Raw genomic sequence first — 19,783 nt, forward strand, 5'->3', positions numbered from 1 at the left:
GAGAGGGACACAGAATCTGAAGCAGGCTCCAGGCTCTGAGCTGTCAACACAGAACCCAATGCGGGGCTTGAACTCACAAGCCGTGAGATCATGACCTAAGCCAAACTCAGACACTCAACTGACTGAGCCACCCAGGTGGCCCTAGCACACAGCTTTTATTTATCCAGCAGTCATTGGTCAAGGACTGCTTCTAGGAGGCATTAGCTCACTCGCCACATCCAGCGTGCGTCAAAGTACATGCATGATCTGAGAGCAGGCTTCTCTGGCTAGAGACAGCCTTGGGGCCAAGAACCCCAGGTGGTGCCAAGTGGAAGCCCCCAAAGCAGTAAGGATGATATTGGTGGGCCAACTGCAGTCGCCAAAATATATCTGCCAATGGAACATACCTCTCATGCCGGGTGGTCTGAACATCTTCTCTGGATGATCTTAATCTTCAGTACTGTTTAGATTCTGCCAACCATCCAATCCAGCCTTCGATGTGACAGTCAATTAGACAATAGCTGTAGACATGCTAACACACCTTATCTTCCTGCTATAGCCTTGGTTACAACTTGGAAGATCCTTACTCACACAGCGAGAAATTAATTCTTAGGTGGTTGATCTTACCGAATAGAGATGGTACCATGGAACTGAATTATCAGAGAGCAGAGGCATTTTCAAGTTTGGACAGAACTTTGCTGCTGCTCCTGTGTGCTCAAGGTGGGACACAGCCCAGCCAGCAGCAGACACATAGCAGCCGGATACACATAGCACCTTTGATCACTATAATTTGATGCATTCTCTCTGCTTTTTTCTTAAATTTTAGCAACCAGATCTAAAAAAAAAATCACCTATGCATTTTATTTCATATTTTAAATCTTATTAAAAACACTTTATTGACCAAAGATCTCTGAATACCTTTCAAGTATGTAAAGGAAAACAATTCTTGGACATTTTCCCTGAGAATACTGTATGTTATTCATAATTTCACTTCAATGTGTGCGTAATGTCCTTGAGAGATTTGGGGTTAGGTAACTAGTATTTTAAAAGATTGTCTGTAGGTACCAATGACTTGTTTTTCCTACCTTCTTCTCCTACATCAAAGCTCCATGAGCTGGCAACTCATTGACAGTGTGGAGCATTAAATTCTGCCACCATTTCTTCACTAGGAACTATGCATGCATCTTTACCCATACTAGTCAGTGTGTGTTTTGCTTTTCTTGTAATTTGCTTGTGAGTCTTTACTCTGGATGATCTGTCCTATGGCTTGGAGAGGGATAGTTCCAGGACAGAGAGGGAGAGATGTCCCCATCAATGGCCTACTCATGTTTATCCTAAGTAACATACAGCTAGAAAAGCTACATATAACTCACAGTCCACACACACACATTGTTTAGTATTCCTCAACAAGGTACTGTTTGTTCTCATTCATGGCAGTTATAGTCTATAAAGCTGCCATGAACACTGAATTAGCAAATACTGAATCATTGCTCCTAAGAAAAATATGGAGCCACATTCCTGCCTCTGGTCAGAGGATTTTTCATCAACAGACCAGTACATACCTTTGTATTCTGTGTGTTTCTGTTTAAAGGCCTTGTGTAATATGTAGTCGATTTGTTAATATAGAACTCATGGCCAACAGCCCTGAACGGAGATTGTGTGACAGGTGTTTTCTCCGTAAGGCACATTATAGCCTTTTTACACTGAAGTACATGAGGCATTTCAGCACTATACTTAGGGGCCATCTCAAACATCAAAATCATCAACAAAAGCCTGAAAATGTGAAAAGCATAGCCCTGAATGTACTGCAGAAAGGACACTTCTTTACAGTGTAAGAGCTGACACAAGAGGCAGAGTGTGATAGTGTTTGGTCTTAGCTGAGAATGCGAACCACTCTGCCTGTGTGCTCGAATGACCTGGAAAACTTTAATGAGTATTGATTTCAGGGATACAAATACATCTCAGTGAGTAAGCAAATTCTCTAATGTGGAATTTGCAAATAATGAGAATCAACTGTAATTCATGTTCTCACTGGGAACATTACCTCCCACTGTAGCTTTGCACTGGGGATCAAAGTGGGATTTCTTTAGGACAGCTAATAAAGGTACTGTGATTTCAATTCTTTTATTTTTGGAACCCTGCTTTAGGGGAGGAACCACTTGAGTCCTGGTTATCATAGTCGTGAATTTCATCTACGCCTTAGCTCTTCTCTGGAAAGAAAATACAAAAGACATGACATTAATTGACACGTTTGGACCTATAGTAACTTTGGAACTAAAGTATACAGCATGCTAAATCAGTTGATGAGGCGATCACAAATTCCTGTGCTTTTCATGCAAATCTAAATGTACTTTAATATTAAGAAATATAAATGGCATATAGTGCAGTAGTTCAGACTACAGATGGGAGTATTTTTTTCCCAGCCCTGACTCTGCCGCTTATGAACAATATAACTTGAGATAGTTTACATACCCTCTATTTCCCACCTATAAAATGGTGATCATAATATACCTCTTTTGTAGGGTTGCTGTAAGATAAGTGCAGTTAATGCATATAAAGTGCCCAGCATCTAAGTGTATATGTATATGACACACATATACATATACATACATTACCTATTATTATTACTGGTTTTAGATACATACAAAGAGAACGGCAGGCAGAAGGTTCTGATGTGGAGTATGGTGAAGCCTAAGGGTTGTGTAACAGGGCTCCATGTTTGCTTATTAATGCCTTTTGTAATGACAGTTTATTATTCAGAACTGTGACGTTCTGATGTTCCATTTTAGACAGACTGAATGTTTCCTCCTATCTACTTTTTGCACACAGCACAGTCTTTCTCCTCACACTTGACACTGAGCCACCAAATCAAAGTGGCTGCCGTATTTCTAGTGGATCTTACTCAACAGTGCACCTTCTGTGTGGGAGCTTCTCATAGATTCCCCCAAGCACAGAAGAGCATAATTAAGAAGACACTGGCCATTGGGGTTCCTAAAGTCACAGTATGCATTGCCAAAGTTTCTGTATTTCTCAGTCTATCTAGAAATATCCCTTATCTTAAGGAAACCCCTCTTATCGTGTATATAATACATAATAGTAATTAAATCAGCAAATACTCATTGCATGCTTATTCCATGTAAAGCCCTGCTCGGCCCTTCAAACACACACATGCCTTTAAATGATTTTTACCTCTTTGATGCCATTCCCTCTGGCCTCTAAGCTTATAGCATTCCTCTTGGTTCAATGAAACTTGGTCTGCCTTCAACCATTCAACATAACTGACTCTCCCTGAGGTTACTGATAAGTCCTAGTCACGCAAATCCTAGGTGATTTTCAGTTCTCCCAATGTGTGACCACGTTTAAACACAAAGTTGTAGGTACTCCGAGTGCCCATGAAATGGTCTCCCCTCTGGGCCTCGGAGACCCCTGTCCTACCTGTTTCTTCTCCCACTTTTCTTAATTTGTTCCTCTCCCGAGCCTGCCAGTAAATCTTATATCTCCCTTGAAATGGCTCCTGGATGTCTTTCCGCTTGCTGTTCGTTGCCCTTGAGCGATCTCAGCTTCTCCCATGTTCATGTTCAGCACAGTCTCTCCAATGACTTCTTAGCTCTGTTCTCCTCAGCTTCAGACTCTTCTTTTCAAATTCTAATGAAATGTTTTCGTATGGAAATTCTCCCAACCTCTGCCTGGTTGAAACTGAAGTTATCATTTATTTCTTCATTAATCCGTCAAATATTTATTGAGCCTCCACTATTTGCCAGCACTGGAGATCTGATGGTGAGTCTGCTGGAGCTTACAATTAAACTTGAAGGGCAGACGTTGACAAAGGAATGACAATGAGCTGAGTCTGCTGCAAGGAGAGCTGCAGGTTCAGTGGGAATATACATAATTGGGGGTGTAACGTAGACTCTAATGCCTCCTTACCTGGGTAACACTGTATGGTGCACAGTATGTGCTTCACGTGTATTAATCAGCTGAACGTGACAACCACCATACTTATAATAGGACGCAGAGACCTTAGCTAGATGCTGGCAGCGGATGTGACACAAAGTCACAGAGAACAGCATGTGCGGGGTATCTGTGGGGAAGGTGACAGTGACATATTCCAGGAACGTTTGAGAACCAGAGAGACACCCTGGGTGGTTGGAGATCAGAATGCAAAGGGGAAAAGGGTGTGACATGTTTTGAAAACCATGTTAATGATTTGAGGCTTCACTCAAGGGATGATAGGAAGCCATAGAAGGGGTTTAAACAAGGCAGTAACATGATCCATGCAGTGAAAAAGTACCTCTAGCTGCGGGGTGAAGTACGGATTGCTGGGGGGAGATTGTTCATAAAGGCTGGCGGGTGTAGATGTTTCCAAGAGGAGCCCTGGAGAGAGGTGAAAGTGGTCCAGCCAGATAGGGGACAGTACAGATGGGAAAACTTGTGAGTCTTGGCAACAGTATTACAACAAAACCCTTACTTTGCTACAAGAGACTCTGACCTTCTGTTAAGCTCCTAGCTCGGATTCCCTGGAAACAGATGAAGATGGTGTACACCAGTGTTACCAGACAACACTGCCCATGGTAACAGTGGCCTATGATTGATAAATGTCAACCAATTTAGGAGGGATTATGAATCAACTATTAATATGTGATGGGAATGCCATGCCTTCGTGGGGTTTCAGGGAGCTTATGCTCAAGGAATCATTAGGAGAGATTTTGGCTCTTTGGGGCATAAGGCTTCCTCTAAGTCAGGGAAGACTCAACATCAGTGCAGTATGGATCTCATCAGGGCATGTGGGCTGTGTTATCTGAAGAGAAGGAAATCCCACACCGCTGTATTGACCTGTCACCCTCATGAATTGCTCAAGGACTTGCATGGAGGGGAAAGCCTGGTACTGTCTTGCTGCCCAGATGGGGTTCCTGACCCATTTCCTTCCCGGGAGATTAGTACTGAGTGTCAGCCAAGTGCCTAGAGGGACCCCCACTGCCCTGGGATTCTGAGCAGCATTTACAGAAATCCATGATTAGAGGATGTGAGTGAGGGGTGGGGTAGGTTCAAGGATGAATCCCAAGTTTCTGATTCGAGCAGCTGGATGGGGGGAGGAGAAAATGCTTTTGTGGCACCAGTTGTCTCCATCTTGTTTTACAACAATGATTTCTTCATGGAGGTCCGTGGAGATGGAGAAATTTGGGTGTGTTATGACTTTGTCCCTTAACCTGACATTATATCTTCACTTCTCCATGAAGAACTTCTCATCATTTTTCCATTCTTCCATCAAGCTTCCAAATTATCTACTTTAGGGAACCTTTCTGAAATTATTTTAGACTTCCTCCATACTGCAATACCTTCATTATTATAACATCATGACATGTCACTGTAAGTGTGCTTATGTGTCTTTTCTTCAAATGTGTACACTTCCCATGGGTATAATGAGCGTCTCTCTCTCTCTCTTTCTCCCCCCCACCTCAAGTTATTGTATCCTCAAACTTAGGATTAAGATCTCAAGAAGTTTTTTTTTCTTTGAATAAATTACAAATTAAGAGAACCACAAATAAGGGGAGGGAGGGAGGGAAGGAGAGGGAGAGAGAGAGAGAAAGACAGAGAGAGACACAGAGATCTCAGTTTGAAATCAAAGAATTCTTCAAGTTGGAATGAACATTTGACCAGGGCCTTGAATAGCAATTAAATGTATGAAACTTGAGTGTGAATAACATTTGTTCTGGGAAGGCCAAGTGAAGGCACAGAAATGAAAAAATATCTGGTATTTGGAAGGAATATACTCTGTCATTTTCTTACATCAGAACTCTTTCTCTGCTGCTCTTGAATCCATCCTTGGGAAGGATTTTTTCAAACGACTCATTTATCGTTTATGACATAAATTATTTCACTCATTTATTTTGCTCATCTCTAGATGGTAGGACATTATAAAATATTCCATGTTGATTTTTTTATTTTTCAACATTAAAAAAAATAAAAATATAATGAAAAATGTAAAGGACAAAATAAAAAATCACTCTTAAATCCATCATTCGAAAATGATATCTGGTGATATTTTGTTGTATTTCTACATTTTTTGGAGGGATAGACTTTTATGAATCTTCTTTGGGTATTTTGATATTTTGTCTGGAGAAAGCCCACATTCTACGATGTGTGTGCGTGCACTCTGCTGCATTTTGTCAAGGAAAATTTAAGTAAGGAGAGGTCACCATTATCTTGTAAGTTAAGTGAACAGTGGCACACAGGAAGATGAATGCGAACCTCATACTCGACAGACCAGGATTTGGATTCTGGCTCCATTTCCTACTGGTTGTAGTAACTTGGGCAGGTTATTCAGTCTCTCTGCCTTGGTACACTCACGTGTCTGGTGAGGATTACAATGCCCACTTATTGGCTTACTGATGAGAAGGGGACATAAAGAATGAAATGTGCCTGGTACTATGTGCTGAGTGGGCATCCATGCACTCCCTGTGTACGTAGTGGAGAGTAAAGGATTGAAATGTCCATCTTCAGAAGAGGACAAAACAATAATATTGTAAAGCATTAGCTATGCAAGTTTTGGAAGAAGTTAGCATCATATGAATCAGCAGTCCTGTGCCTCAGAGGGGTGAAAGCTATGTGTTCAAAGCTTTCAGCCTCCCCGTCAATGTGGCAGCCAGTGGTTTACAACTCTTACCGCTATGAGTATGTGAAACTCGTTAACATCATCCCTCTGGTGTGGTTTCAGAGGAGAATGAAACTGAGAATCACTAATTTGGGTCATTTTTTTCAGTCCACTCCCAGATACCGAGCCATAGTTCACGCGGTCTTTCACGGGGAGGAATCAACTACAACCCTCTGCATCCAATGTGTGGCCAGAGAGCAAAGCAGGGACTGCCTGAGTATTTTAGCAAACAAGGAATAAGTAAAGTCAAACACTCCCGTAAACCTACCTAGTCAGCAGGCACCTGAGAAATAATAACTAACACTGTTTATCCCCTCCTAACAATAATGCTAAAGATGCCTAGACCAGTCCTAGTAGGCTGGGGTAAATTAGAAATTGTGCCTGAAGGTGAATGTAAGCAATTACATAATTTTAAGCTGTTCCACTCTGATTACGCCAAAATTACAACCTGAAAATGACTGGCAAACATAAAATCGGGGTGACATAAGACCATTCTTCATTTAATTAAATTATTGGTGAGTCGTGTTCAATGATCATAGACGCCATGTGGGCCTTCTCAAAACATCTTTATTAACAATAAAAATTGTATGTGATCTGTAAATGCATGGATTTTTTTACATCAAATAGTCACTACTGAAAAAAAAATCCTCTGTCCAGGGTGATAGTCCGTAAGTATTGCCCACTTTTTAGCGGCATATGATTTTAGGACTTCATAAAGGAAATATAGCCACACGTTGGCTCAGGTGTGTTTAAGGGTCTTTGCCTAACATGACGTAATCAGACATCTCCCACCTGTCCTCCACCTGTCCAGGTGAGGCTAAGAAATGGACTGCTTATTGCTTTTCTTCTTTCCTCTGTGCTCCTGGAATAGATACTGCCCATGAGTCCAATTGAAGAAACAAGAAGGGGTAATGAAGAGCCACCTCTTAATTACACAATCAGTTCACATTTCTTCTGGGAGTTGTTTAGTGCAGAGCCGCAAATTGAAGGAGAACATGCCGCCTGACAATATGAGTGTAGCGACCCCCAGGCGCTGCTGGGTTGCTCACATTGGCGAAGGCCCCCACCCACTGACTCAAGCCCGGCCTCTCTTAGCTAGGGTTGCAGTGGGATTCTCTCCAGATTGCACCTGAAGTTACAAACCTCTTTTCTGAGTTCATAAGGGGACCATTCAGGACTGTAGGTAATTGACAGAAATGAATCTTCAGGTTGTCACCACAGAGATGGATGAGGAGGTGACTACCTGAAAGCCATCAATGTTCCACACACCTTCTGTCTTCACTTCTGTCTTCACTTCTGCCCTCAGTGTGACTTTTACTGTCATGCTCATAGAAAACCTGCAGTGTATCTATCAACTAGGGAAGGAAAAAGGGGAGAGAAAAAGGCAAAGGCAAAGGACACATGCTGGCCGTGCCCATCTGGTTTTCTGTAGAGGACAGTGGCTTTCCTAGAAACCTCGCCCAAGAGATTTCCTCTTGTATCTCATTTATTAGAGGTATGTCCTAGGTCAAAAGGAGCCTATGTAATCAAACATTTTCAAATGGACATATTGTCACCTCCCTGAAAAAAAATGAGTGTCCTCCCAATATTAACAAGGGGAAAAGAATATGGAGCAGGCAATATGTAGTATTTGATACAAATAGATCTGCTCCTGGGTCAGTTTCCTAACTGAGAAACATCACTGCAGTGCTTTAAGGAAATGTAGCTCAGAGTCAGTGAATTTCACTGGGAAAGGTCTTTGTCTAGAGCACCACTGTGCAATAGAATTTCCAAAGATAATGGGAATATTCTGTATCTGCGTCATTCAACGCAGGAGCCACTGGCCACACGTGGAGACCAAGCCCTTGAAATAGGACTTATGCACCTGAGAAACTGAATTTTAAATTTTACTTACCTTTAATAAATTCAAATAGTCATGTGTGACTAGTGACTACTTTACTGGGCAACACAAGTCCAGAGCATCCTTGGTGAGGGAAGGGAAGAGAAAAGGAAGAAAAAGCAAGGATGGGGATACCAGATGCAAGGAGGTAAGCATCTGGGAGAGGTGAATGGCTCTGGAAGTGAAAATCAAATGGAAAGTTACTCACCGATGTGAAGACTTGGGAAGTCAAGTGAAGGCCGATTTAGTGTACTTCATATGATTTATTAGGCTGGGTCTTTCTAAGGTTCCTTCTAGAATGATCCATTGTACCCTTATTATACAAAGATAACATATCACTATGGATTCTGGAACCCAGCAGGCATGTTCTTACTGAATGGTATATGTGCCTGATACTCCAATAGATCTGCCCCGCTGGGTATTTCATTCACAGGCCTAAGTGACAGCAATGTACAGTTGGGCCAACAAAAGCTAACTGAAACTACTATTGTGGTCTTTTTTTTTAACTCCCAGTTTTCAGGAACATTACACCTAGTAGGTAGGTCTCTTCTATAGAATACTTTCCCTTGTCATTTTACAAAATCATCTCATTTTCCTCCTTCTTTCCTAGATGTCCCTACTTGTCTGGCTATACCTCCTCTACCCTAGCCCTAAATATGGGAGTTTCCCAAGATTTATTTCTCCCTAGCTGGGTTCAGCACTTTCGCCACTTTAAATGGCACCTACTTTTGCAAAGTCCGGCATGTATAAGCATAGCCCTAACCTGTCCTCTGAGTACCAGATGTGCATCATCTGATCACTTGACCTCTCTACGTGCTTGTCTTAGAGTATCTCAGACACACAAGCTTCAAAATAGAGCTGGTTTTCTGCCCCCAACCCCTCCCTCCTGCGGTTCCCATATCTAACAAATAGCATCATTATTTATAATATTTCTCTAGCTAGAAAACTAGTCCTTTGTTTCTCACCTGCCACCTCCAATCCAACAGGCGCTGCCCCCAAAGTGGATCTCCGTCTACCTCTCTCCATTTGTACTTACACCACGTCCGTCACCTTTCACTTGGACCACTGCAACACTCTCTCACTTTCCCCATACTAGGTGCCTCCCAACATACCTTAATCTCCCACACAGCTGCCAAATTGAATTTGCAAATTGTAAATTCTATCATATCACTCTCCTGCATGGCATCCCTCTATGATTTCCCATCCCTCTTAGAATAAAATTGAAACATTTTACCAAGAATAAATAATTTCCTAGGCTCTCATTCCTGAATGTTTTCTGCAGCTTTGCCATTTATTCCATTTTTTCTTACTCAGTTTTCTTTGAACACGTTGACCTTTTTTCACTGCCTGTAACATGCCAAGCTCTTTCTTATTCTGAGAACTTTCATTAGCTTTCTAGAACATTGGCTGTCTGGCTTCCTCTCATCCTTTGGGTGTCACAGAGCTCTTCTCTGACTACTCCAGTTAACAGTGTTCTCACTGTTGAATACAGTAGTGTCCTTTTTAGTTTTCCCATAGCTCAAATGCATTTGTTTGCTGGTCCTTATTTTATATCCTTGTGGACTCCAGGAACCATAAGAGTAGAGCTAGTATGATGTCTGGTACCCAGTAGTTTCTTGATTGGATGTCTATGTTATTAAAGCTTATTAAATTTTTTTATTGAAAGATTTTTAAAATTTTAAGTAAAGAGAAGCCATGTAAATGGCAAAGCAAATCATTTGACTACATTGCATTTTGACCATTGTCTGGGCTAGATGCCAACTTAATTTTGCAGAAGGATGTGATGAATGAGCTAATAAATGAAAAACAATCTCCTATTTCCTTGAATATAAATTTTACATTAAATTACTTGCTGTGAGGAGCCATTTAGTTATTCTCAACGATATCCTAAGTTAAAGAGAAGATGGCTTTCTCTGCAATAGGGATTAAATGATTCCAATTATGTCAAATTGATGGTAATTCCCACTCGCCCAGGGTCAGCAAGAAACAAGAACATTTGGAAAGTCCATAGCTTGATGTCACTGGTGCACAGAAGCTCTTTCTCATTTTTTGTACCCAAGATTATCTGCCTCCAAAGATGGACAGTTTTTTTTTTAACATCATAAATAGACCTCGGTCTAAGTGGATTTTTGTTTTATTGGTGAAGTCAAGATATAAACAATTTACTAACTATTTTTGTGTATGTAGCTCGTAGGGGGCACCAGTTCTCTAACTTCACTCCACCCTACTGAACACAAAAATAGAATAGCCATCCAAGAACTGTCCATTGTTCCTCAGTGACCTATATTCATGTCCTGGATTCAGTTTATAGTTCTAAGTTGGGATTAGGAGGTGGGGTAAGGGACTGAGAAGAGATTTTGTTAAAAAATGAATGTTTTCAATCTAGAAGGTTGGTTTGTTTGTTTGTTTGTTGAGGATCCACTATGTCTAAGGCAGTGTGCTTGGACTCTGAAGGATTGCAGTGATGAATCAGAAGTGATTCCTATTCTTAAAGAATTCACAGTCAAGTAGTGGGTTTATTTGATACATAACTAGATATCACAAAGTGGAAGACAAAGTTCCACAATAGAAGTGAAAAATAAGGTACTATAGACATTCAGAGGAGGAGAAGATGAACTTTACTTGGTGATCTTAGAAAACTCTTCACAAAGATGTAGTCACATTCCCTGAACTTCCAGAATTATCAGAGGCAGGCTGTGTCAGGTTGGGAGAATGGATTCCTATCTCGGCAAATGTAAGAAGTCAGAAAATCCTGGGAAATGTACGGGGGCAATGAGTAGATCAGTTCAAATGGTGAAGTACATGAAAGGGGAGAAGAGGAGAGAGGGAGTGAGGTTGGAAATGTAGAGCGGGGATGTATTTCAGAAACCTAAAGCATAAGCAAGACTAGAGTAGGTGAACTTCATCCCGTAAGCATTAGGGGGCTACATGGGGCCGGTGCTCAAGGCTGTATGTGAGTAGAATCATGCTGTGGGAAACGGCGAGCACAAATGTTGGAGAATGACCTGATAGAAGGTACTCTTAAAGGTTGATGATGGTGACGTGGTGGACATTTTGGAAGGTTCTGGCAACTCTTTAGAAGAGGGGAGTAAAAGAGATTCAAATGTGATTCAAAACATTTTGAACTGGGTACTGGAAGCAGAGTTCTGCCATTAAAAGAAATGGGCAAAACGGAAGAGCAGGTGTGGGACAGAAAACTGCATATCCAAGTCTAGAAGTATCAGTTTGGATGATAGAATACAGAGTAAGAATTATGGGAGTAGCCTTTAGAATTAATTTAGAGGCTGGAGATATACCCCCGTAATCATTTCTGTTATCTGACAGCCTGTGATTTATGAATTTTTCAAAAGAGAGATTAGAGAGAGAAAAAAGAAGATTAAGAATAGACAGACAGGGGCACCTGGGTGGCTCAGTCGGTTAAGCGTCCACCTCTTGGTTTTGGCTCAGTCATCATCTCACAATTTGTGAGTTTAAGCCCCATGTCAGGCTCTACACTGATAGTGTGGAGCCTGCTTGGGATTCTCTGTCTCCCTCTTTCTCTGCCCCTTCTCCACTCACCCTGTCTCTGTGTCTCAAAAAATAAATAAACATTAAAATAAAAAGAATAGACAACCAGGGAACACCCACATTAATGGGGTTAGGAAAAAAAGTAGAAAAATGGACAAAAGAGAAGTGTTAGAAGGAGGGGCGCCTGGGTGGCTTAGTTGGTTAAGCGTCCGACTTCGGCTCAGGTCATGATCTCACAGTTTGTGGGTTTGAGCCCCGCGACTGCCAGCTCAGAGCCTGGAGCCTGTTTCGGATTCTGTATCTCCCTTTCTCTCAGACCCTCCCCTGCTCATGCTGTCTCTCTTTCTCTCAGAAATAAATAAAACATAAAAAAAAAAAAAAAAAAAAGAAAGAAATAAAACATTAAAAAAAAAAAAAAAGAAGTGTGAGAAGGAGAAGGAGGGCCCAATGTCATGGAAACCACTCTAGGAGAGACTTTTTAAGAAGAAGGTGCCCATGAGTGCCAAGTGTATACCTTTAGACTGTGCAGCAGTTGAAACCACATATCATCTCTGTCGCATTTGATTTGCTACCCCCTAGTACCTAGCAAAATGCTCTGTTCATAATCAGCAAAATTTTGCCAGACAAGTAGTTTTTTGGTGGTTCTGTCTGGAGAGATCTGGCTGTAAAGAAATGTACATAGAGGTAAAAGAATAAAGCATTGGTTGGAAATAAGAAATTAAAAGTGGACGATGAGACAACGTAGTGGAATGTTGGTGACAATTAGATGGACTTCTATGCCGATGTATGACTGTCATAAATACAGTGTTGTATACACACCGAAAGATTAACATCTCCAGAACGGGGGAGCCAATGACAAAAACAAGAAAGAAAAGTCCCAGATAGGAGTCTTAGTCTCAGGCTGTTTTTAACATCTGTACAATAAATCTACTTACGCTAGCATCTGTTCTTATTAAGTAAGGAGAGAGGTACACCAAGTAATATGATGGCCATATGCCATTCCTCTGGAAGTTAACCTTTAGTCTGTTATTAGTAAACAATAGGAGAGCAGTCAACAAATGCAGCCAGCAATGGTGACGTGTCCAGCGTTGCAAGCTGGTCTGGATGTCACAGGTGTGTACAATTAGGAAACGTGCTCAGACTTCGTAGTGACAAAAATGCAAATGAGGAAGCATTTGGTATCAAGAAAGGTTGATAAAACTCCATTTTAAATTGTCTCAAGGTTTCTTTCTTTCTTGGCCCACCTCCTATGCTGCATTCAAGTGTAGTATGTTAATCTGGAACTCTGTCGCCGAGTTCTTTTCAACAAGTGCACGCCAGAATGACTCTGTATAAAGGAAAGCGTGTTGGCTTGACAGGAAATGAGGTCCTACGGCTTGCACATTTCTTTCTTAAAACGTGTGATTCAGCGGGCCAGTGCCCCATCCCCATCCCCCCCGCTCACCGCCCCTGCCCCACCCGTGATTGCTTCGCAGGCCACGGCACGTGTTCCTGCGGTCGCTGCGTGTGTGAGAGAGGATGGTTCGGGGCGCTCTGCCAGCACCCGCGGAAGTGTAACATGACGGAGGAACAAAGCAAGAGTCTGTGTGAATCAGCAGATGGCATATTGTGCTCGGGGAAGGGTGAGTATCCCCTGCGGAGCTTGGACGGGCTCCCTGTTCTGACACATGGTTTGTACAGCGGCGCGTACAACCTCTTACAAGCCTGCGCTGTGCGGGGTGAGAAGCGCTCTGTCCTGTGCGTGTACCAGGCTTCAGACTTGAAAGGGAACCGCGTGACCTTGGGGATCTAAGAACATGAAAGGCGCGGGAAGCGTTTCCAGCAAGAGGGCTCCCCCGCTTGTACATATCGTCGTTGCTGAGTGACATGGAATTAATAATTGTATAAAGAAGAGAAGACTGATGGATGTGGGTGGGGGGGGGGATGGGCATGGAGGAGGGCACTTGTGGGGATGAGCACTGGGTGTTATGTGGAAACTAATTTGACAATAATCTATTTGTAAAAAAAATAAAATAAAATAAAAAAATAAAAGGAATAAGGAAAAAAAAAAAAAAAGAAGAGAAGACAACAAGATACAATGAGCAATGAATGGACCTGGGGAAAAAGGCGACAGGGTAATTGTTGACTTCGCTGTGAAGTAGCACAGCCCAGACCTGCAGAAAAGCCATCACAAGTGTCTGAACTGCCGACAGGCACGACTTTGGGAACGTCAGAAGCTAGATTATGGAGATGGGTGTGTGGAGGAGGGGAGGCTTGAGGGTGGGAGAGAGACAAAGAGGGAAACTAATACTTTGTTTCGTAAAAAAAGGAAGAGAGGAGTATATGGATCCCCAAATTCTGGTGTCATTTTTTTGGCCTAAAAATCATTAATATTCCAACCAAACATGTGATCTTATATATATGATATATGTCATCATATATATATCATATATCATCATATATATCATATTATATATAATATATGTGTGTTGATATATGTATATAAAAATATATATTAACACATATCATTTATATAATTAAGCCTGCAAGGTGGTTATAATTTGCAAGCCAATTGAGTAGGAGCCACCATCCCAATTGAACATTTATCAAAGAAACAAATTCTAGAAGAACAGCACTCTCACCCGTTGTCTCCCGCGCCAACTGACCGAGAAAAGCAGAACAGACTTTTTTTTTTGAGACAGAATATGAATAGATTATATTTCAGATACCTTGATGTTGATGTTTCTGTATAAGTTCTGGAAGGGACTTTAAAAATCCTCTTCTCCTAGTGCATATGGGCCCATCTAGGAAGGAGGCTGTGACGTTCCTCCTTGCCAGCACCTACAAAAACACCAGGAATGCTCTGGAAGCTTGCCGGATTCTTGGTAATGTTCTGGAGCTGCTCTCCGTGGAACTAGATGGCAGGGAGGATGCCGACTTCTTCAGCGGTCTCCTTGCGGAGCAGAGGGCCCCCTCCCCTTTTCACACCGCTGGAGGTGAAATGCCTACCCTGGGACTGGATTAGCACGTAAATCTCTTTCTGAAGAAGACACAGTGAAGCAACGAGAATGGCTAAATAGTGAGAACAGGGCTTCTGAAGCAGGAGGCGGGTGGGGCTGCGCCCCTACACAGTGGCTGCTGCTTTACCCTTCACCAAAGGCCAGCACTATCAGGTGCGAAGAGGTGCTTCTGCAAAACCACAGAGATAAAATCAGATGGAGTGCTGTGACCACATATGGTGCCAGGGGGTAAGGCTGAAAATTGAAACCTGCTCAATTTTAATAGACAGCCATGCTTGCCCTTGGTTCCCAGGTATGCTGTGTTTTTGACCGTGTGTTTGCTGCGCTCTGCCAAGGAGGCCACCACGCCTTCAACCTAATGCAGTGACAGCCAAACAGGCTTAAAGCAACCACTTTGTTCCCTGGTTGTTCTCTTAATAAAATCATTCTAATTCCAACTCCCAGAGGCATCAAGCACCAGTTTGGCTCTTGGGGGAGAAAGGGTTCTCAACTCCTGGAAACACTTGCTTTAGGTTTGAGCCCTGCTGGGAAAAGCAGAAGCGGGTAAGGGACCATGGTGAAGGAGATTGACAAAGAACACAGAAAAGGAAGTGGGGATGGAATTAACCTTCGAGGTTGGAAGCTGAAGGGAAGAAAAGAAATGTTTCCAGATCCCAAGGCAGTGTCCTGCATGTAACAAAGCAGTGAGAATGATTAACCTGAGTTAGATTTCTCCTCTTTTTTTAATGTTTATTCATTTGTTGAGAGAGAGAGAGAGAGAGAGAGGATGAGTGGGGGAGGGGCAGAGAAAGAGGAAGACTCAGAATCTGAAGCAGGCTCTGAGCTCCGAGCTGTCAGCACAGAGCAAGGCTCAAACTCAGAGACAACATCAGGACCTGAGCGGAAGTCGGACGCTTAACCAACGGAGCCACCCAGGTGCCCCTAAATTGCTTCTTTTTTAGTAAAACTCCAAACACAAAGCTCTAAAGCTTAGATTTGCCTAGTTGGTCTTCCATAATGGCATTATCATTGGAATATGGATATTCATTTTTCATAGAAATTCTACGGAATGAGGATGCCCATCTGCATTGAAACATTAGTGTGTTTTTTTATATTCGTTTACTTCAAAAATTGTTCACACCGTGTGTGTGTGTGTGTGTGTGTGTGTGTGTGTGTGTGTGAGTTTACTAGATACACTATTGAATCATCAACGTTGTCCATGAGCAGGCCTTGGCTAAGTCATGTGCAGTGGCAGATACCAGAAGAAAACACAAAGCCAAACACTAGTAGCAGTCTGTCATTTCCTAAACTGAATTTCATACAAAAAGGAGTAGTTTCTTTTGAAGAAATGAACATTCTTTTTCAAGCCATTACTTTCTGTGGAGAGTCTAATTTTTCAATATCATAAATGTGGGAAATGCAAAGAAAAATACATTGACTACATATTGACCTAAAGGCATTTCCTCAAAACGAAACACACAAAGCAATGCAAGGAAATCTCTCTCTACTTAATGCCTTTTCAAATTGTTTGCTTTGGGTGATGGAAATATATCCAGAGATCAATGAAGGGTTGAAAGTATATTTGTCTAAACTGTTTATCCTTCAGTGAGTAGAGAGTTTTAGAGTCGTTAAACTCAAAAGGGAACATAGAAGCTGCCTGGAGGGTGTGCTCGTTTTAGTGATGATAGCAGGCATGCATACTGTTGGTGACTGTGGACCTCCTGTTGGTGACTGAGCTGACTGTGGACCTCCTTCTCTCCCCCTGTTTCGGAACCATCAGATTATAGAGGAAGGATTATAGAGGAAGAAAGGGGTCAAAACCAAGATCATGAAACTGTAGGCACAGAGGAGAGCAGGGCTATGGAAGTTTTTCCTGTCCCCACAGAGGATGCCATCCCATCTCCACCCCAACAGCCACAGGAAAAGTAGTCCAGGAAATAGACTAACACAACAGCCTTCTAACATGGTGGCCAAAATGAGAAGGCTGTTCCAAGGTACATGACTAGGACCATGTCTTGGTCTCATGGACTTTCCAGAAATTCATGTAGTTTTTCTTGAATCTGTTAATGAAAACCCCTCACCCTGATTATCACAGAGGAAATTAGAGCCCTTCTCTTTCTCCGCTTATGATGGGACAGAGGCATGGGGGAAGCCTGAGGTCACAAGGCTACCAGCTCACAGACCCCAGCCAGCCAAGTGTGTCTACCAGAAAGACAAGTCGAGAACGTGTGCTTCCCGTGAGCCTGAATAAAGTTGTCACCTCCGGAGACGATGAAGAAATAGCGTTTTATTTCTTTACAAATTGATAGCCAAGACAATAAATCACTCCATAGAAAATTTTAAAACAAGATACATTGTTGTGACCTTCATAACAGATGGAGTAGTTAGTACAATAGTGAAAAGTGCCTGCGGGGATGTCCAGTTGCAGCATTTTGTCAGGCTTGATGAACGAAAAAGGAAAGTCCAACTTTGTTAATGGGGCAGCTGACGAAGTCGCCTCGCCCTTAGACTCCAGTTGTTTCTGTGAATGACCAGAGGGATGAGCTTAGAGCCAGGTCTCCCCTGAGTTTAGCCACCTTTGCAGAATATGTGACATCATCCCTAGAATCTTTGGGGATTTATTTATTAGGATCCAAGTGTACACAGTAACCTTTTTACTTTCATAACTTCAACCTAGATACAGGCCATCACCTGTAATACTCTTAAAAATGCTGTTGTATGACAATGAGTGTAATTGCATATCATTGAATGTCTCCTTGAACTCTCCTGCAGGTACGTGCTGAGTCCCACATCAGCCCTGGAAGTCCATGGTGCTCACGCCCACCCACCTGTCCCACCCTCTCCCCCCACCCCTGCTCATCCTCCATCACCAGGAAAGGGAAAGGGTATCAGTGGCCCTTCAAAAACCACTTTGGGCTGGTTGCCTTGCCCGACATGACTGTCTCATCAGAGCCAAAAACATACAATTCGCTTTTATGAAATGATATGAAAGCTTTTCCTGTGAGAGGCATTATAGCTACGTAGACATGTAAAAGAATAGACCGAATGAGATTGAAATCTTAGGATAACTAGTGTTTCTGGGCCATGCGGTCCTGAGAAATTCCCTTGTCCTTCCTGTACTTCTATTTTCTCATCTTTGAAGATAGCAGAAGAATTTAATTTCCTTCCCCTTTAGTCCTAAGGATGTTATGAAGATAAATGAGAAAATGTGGCTGTTGACCCAGCAACAGAAGCCCGTAAGGGGCACAAAAGGGAGACTGGAGTCTTCTTTGGTGTCCTTACACCGAGAAGGAAAATAAATGGGTTAGTGATGTTGTGGTCCTGAGCTACCTGAGAGCTGCTGCCAAGATGGGCCAGCTGCACCCTGTGGCTGGAGTGTTCTCACGGGTGTGAGTGGGTGCCAGCCAGCTGGGCTCAACAGTTGATCACCTCATGGCAGTCATGTGGCCTATGTCCGTCTGACAGAATCTTCTCCCTAAATTTTTCCCTTTGCAAAGACAGGCAATTTGGCCTCTAGTTATTGATGAAAACAGCCAGAGCACTTTACAGCAAAGGCTATAAGAGGTCCTGATAACTATCCCACTGCGTTATCATTACACACTAGGTTATTCCTAGTCTCTCACAAGCCTTAGAAGAATTTCCAGCCTCTAAGATGCACTGAAAATTGACAAAGGGGAAGGAACACACAGCTGGGGAAGATGCTGAAGGAGAAAAGCTAGTCTTCATAGAACATACAGAAATCAACCCCCATTTTTCATTCTAAGTATTGCGGTAACTAGTAGATGTTGGGGACTGGAATTTACTTGTCAAACGATCTATCAGTGTCTACTATATTTATTGACTTGAGGTGACCAGTTAAGAAAATACTTTGATATGGCCAGAAGCTAAGCACTTCAGCAGCTACAGCAGCAATTAGAACAGCTCCAGAATCAGGGGATACGTTTGAAAATGAAATGTGAGATCTTCTCATGAATTGTGACAAAAAGTATATATATACTAGGTGTGATACACGAATACCATGGACATATAAAGTCATTTGCTTCTCCTGCTTTGTAGAATAATTTTGCAATGTAAGGGAGGTGCTATTTTAGAAACAACTAAAAACAGTCGAATTCTTCAAATAATTGATCTTCCTCTACTCGTGGAAATGAGGTGCTAAACATGATGCCTTCTGTAGAAATTTCAATGAAAAATCAATGGCATGCCCCATGTTTTCTTTGTTGTAGATAGATCGCTAAGTGTTTGCTAAATGAGCAGTTGAATGTTGAACATTTCTGTGCCTAAGAAAATTGAAAGAAAGTCTTTCAAATGAAGCTAAATAGATTTCTAAAGTAAGGAAACAATGTACTTGGACATGGGCAAGAAGAAGCCACCCTCCCCCACAAACTGTCCAGGAGGCTTAGCTCATATGTCCTGTGCACCCTGCCAGTCACTTATGAGAAGTGAAAGTTGTCTGGGTTGTACTCCAGAGCGTATAGATCAACCCAAACCTTCAGGAAAACAGTCTAGACTAAATGAAATCATGCTGTGGTTAAGCAAGGAGTTCATCAGTGTAAACACGGTTGTCGCTATATCACTATGTCTGACTACTCCCTTACCTTGAGAAGTGTGACAACGAGTGTCACACTTAATTCGGCCATTGGGGATTCTTGTAGCTAAATGCATATGCCAGTTTCCACGTGAAATATCACAAAGTGCCTAAGGCATGGCATTTATACAAGTGGATTTGGCATTTATACAAATCCTTTGATGATATCTGTGACAAATTCAAATTCCTTTCTCTAACCACTT

The 19,783-nt window shown here is 42.2% G+C and overlaps 1 protein-coding gene across 1 annotated transcript in view; it reads left to right on the plus strand.

The window, feature by feature from the left end:
* The window catches only part of LOC120223796 (integrin beta-like protein 1), a 102,392-nt gene that overhangs the window by 80,030 nt on the left and 2,579 nt on the right, over positions 1 to 19,783 (plus strand). Inside the window, exon 4 of the mRNA XM_039222031.1 lies at positions 13,490 to 13,636. Within this exon, the coding sequence (XP_039077962.1) occupies positions 13,490 to 13,636 (147 nt within the window). The remainder of the gene's footprint in view (positions 1 to 13,489; positions 13,637 to 19,783) is intronic.

The sequence above is a fragment of the Hyaena hyaena genome, unplaced genomic scaffold (assembly GCF_003009895.1).
Source record: "Hyaena hyaena isolate Hyena2069 unplaced genomic scaffold, ASM300989v1 scaffold_1037, whole genome shotgun sequence".
Taxonomy (NCBI): domain Eukaryota; kingdom Metazoa; phylum Chordata; class Mammalia; order Carnivora; family Hyaenidae; genus Hyaena; species Hyaena hyaena.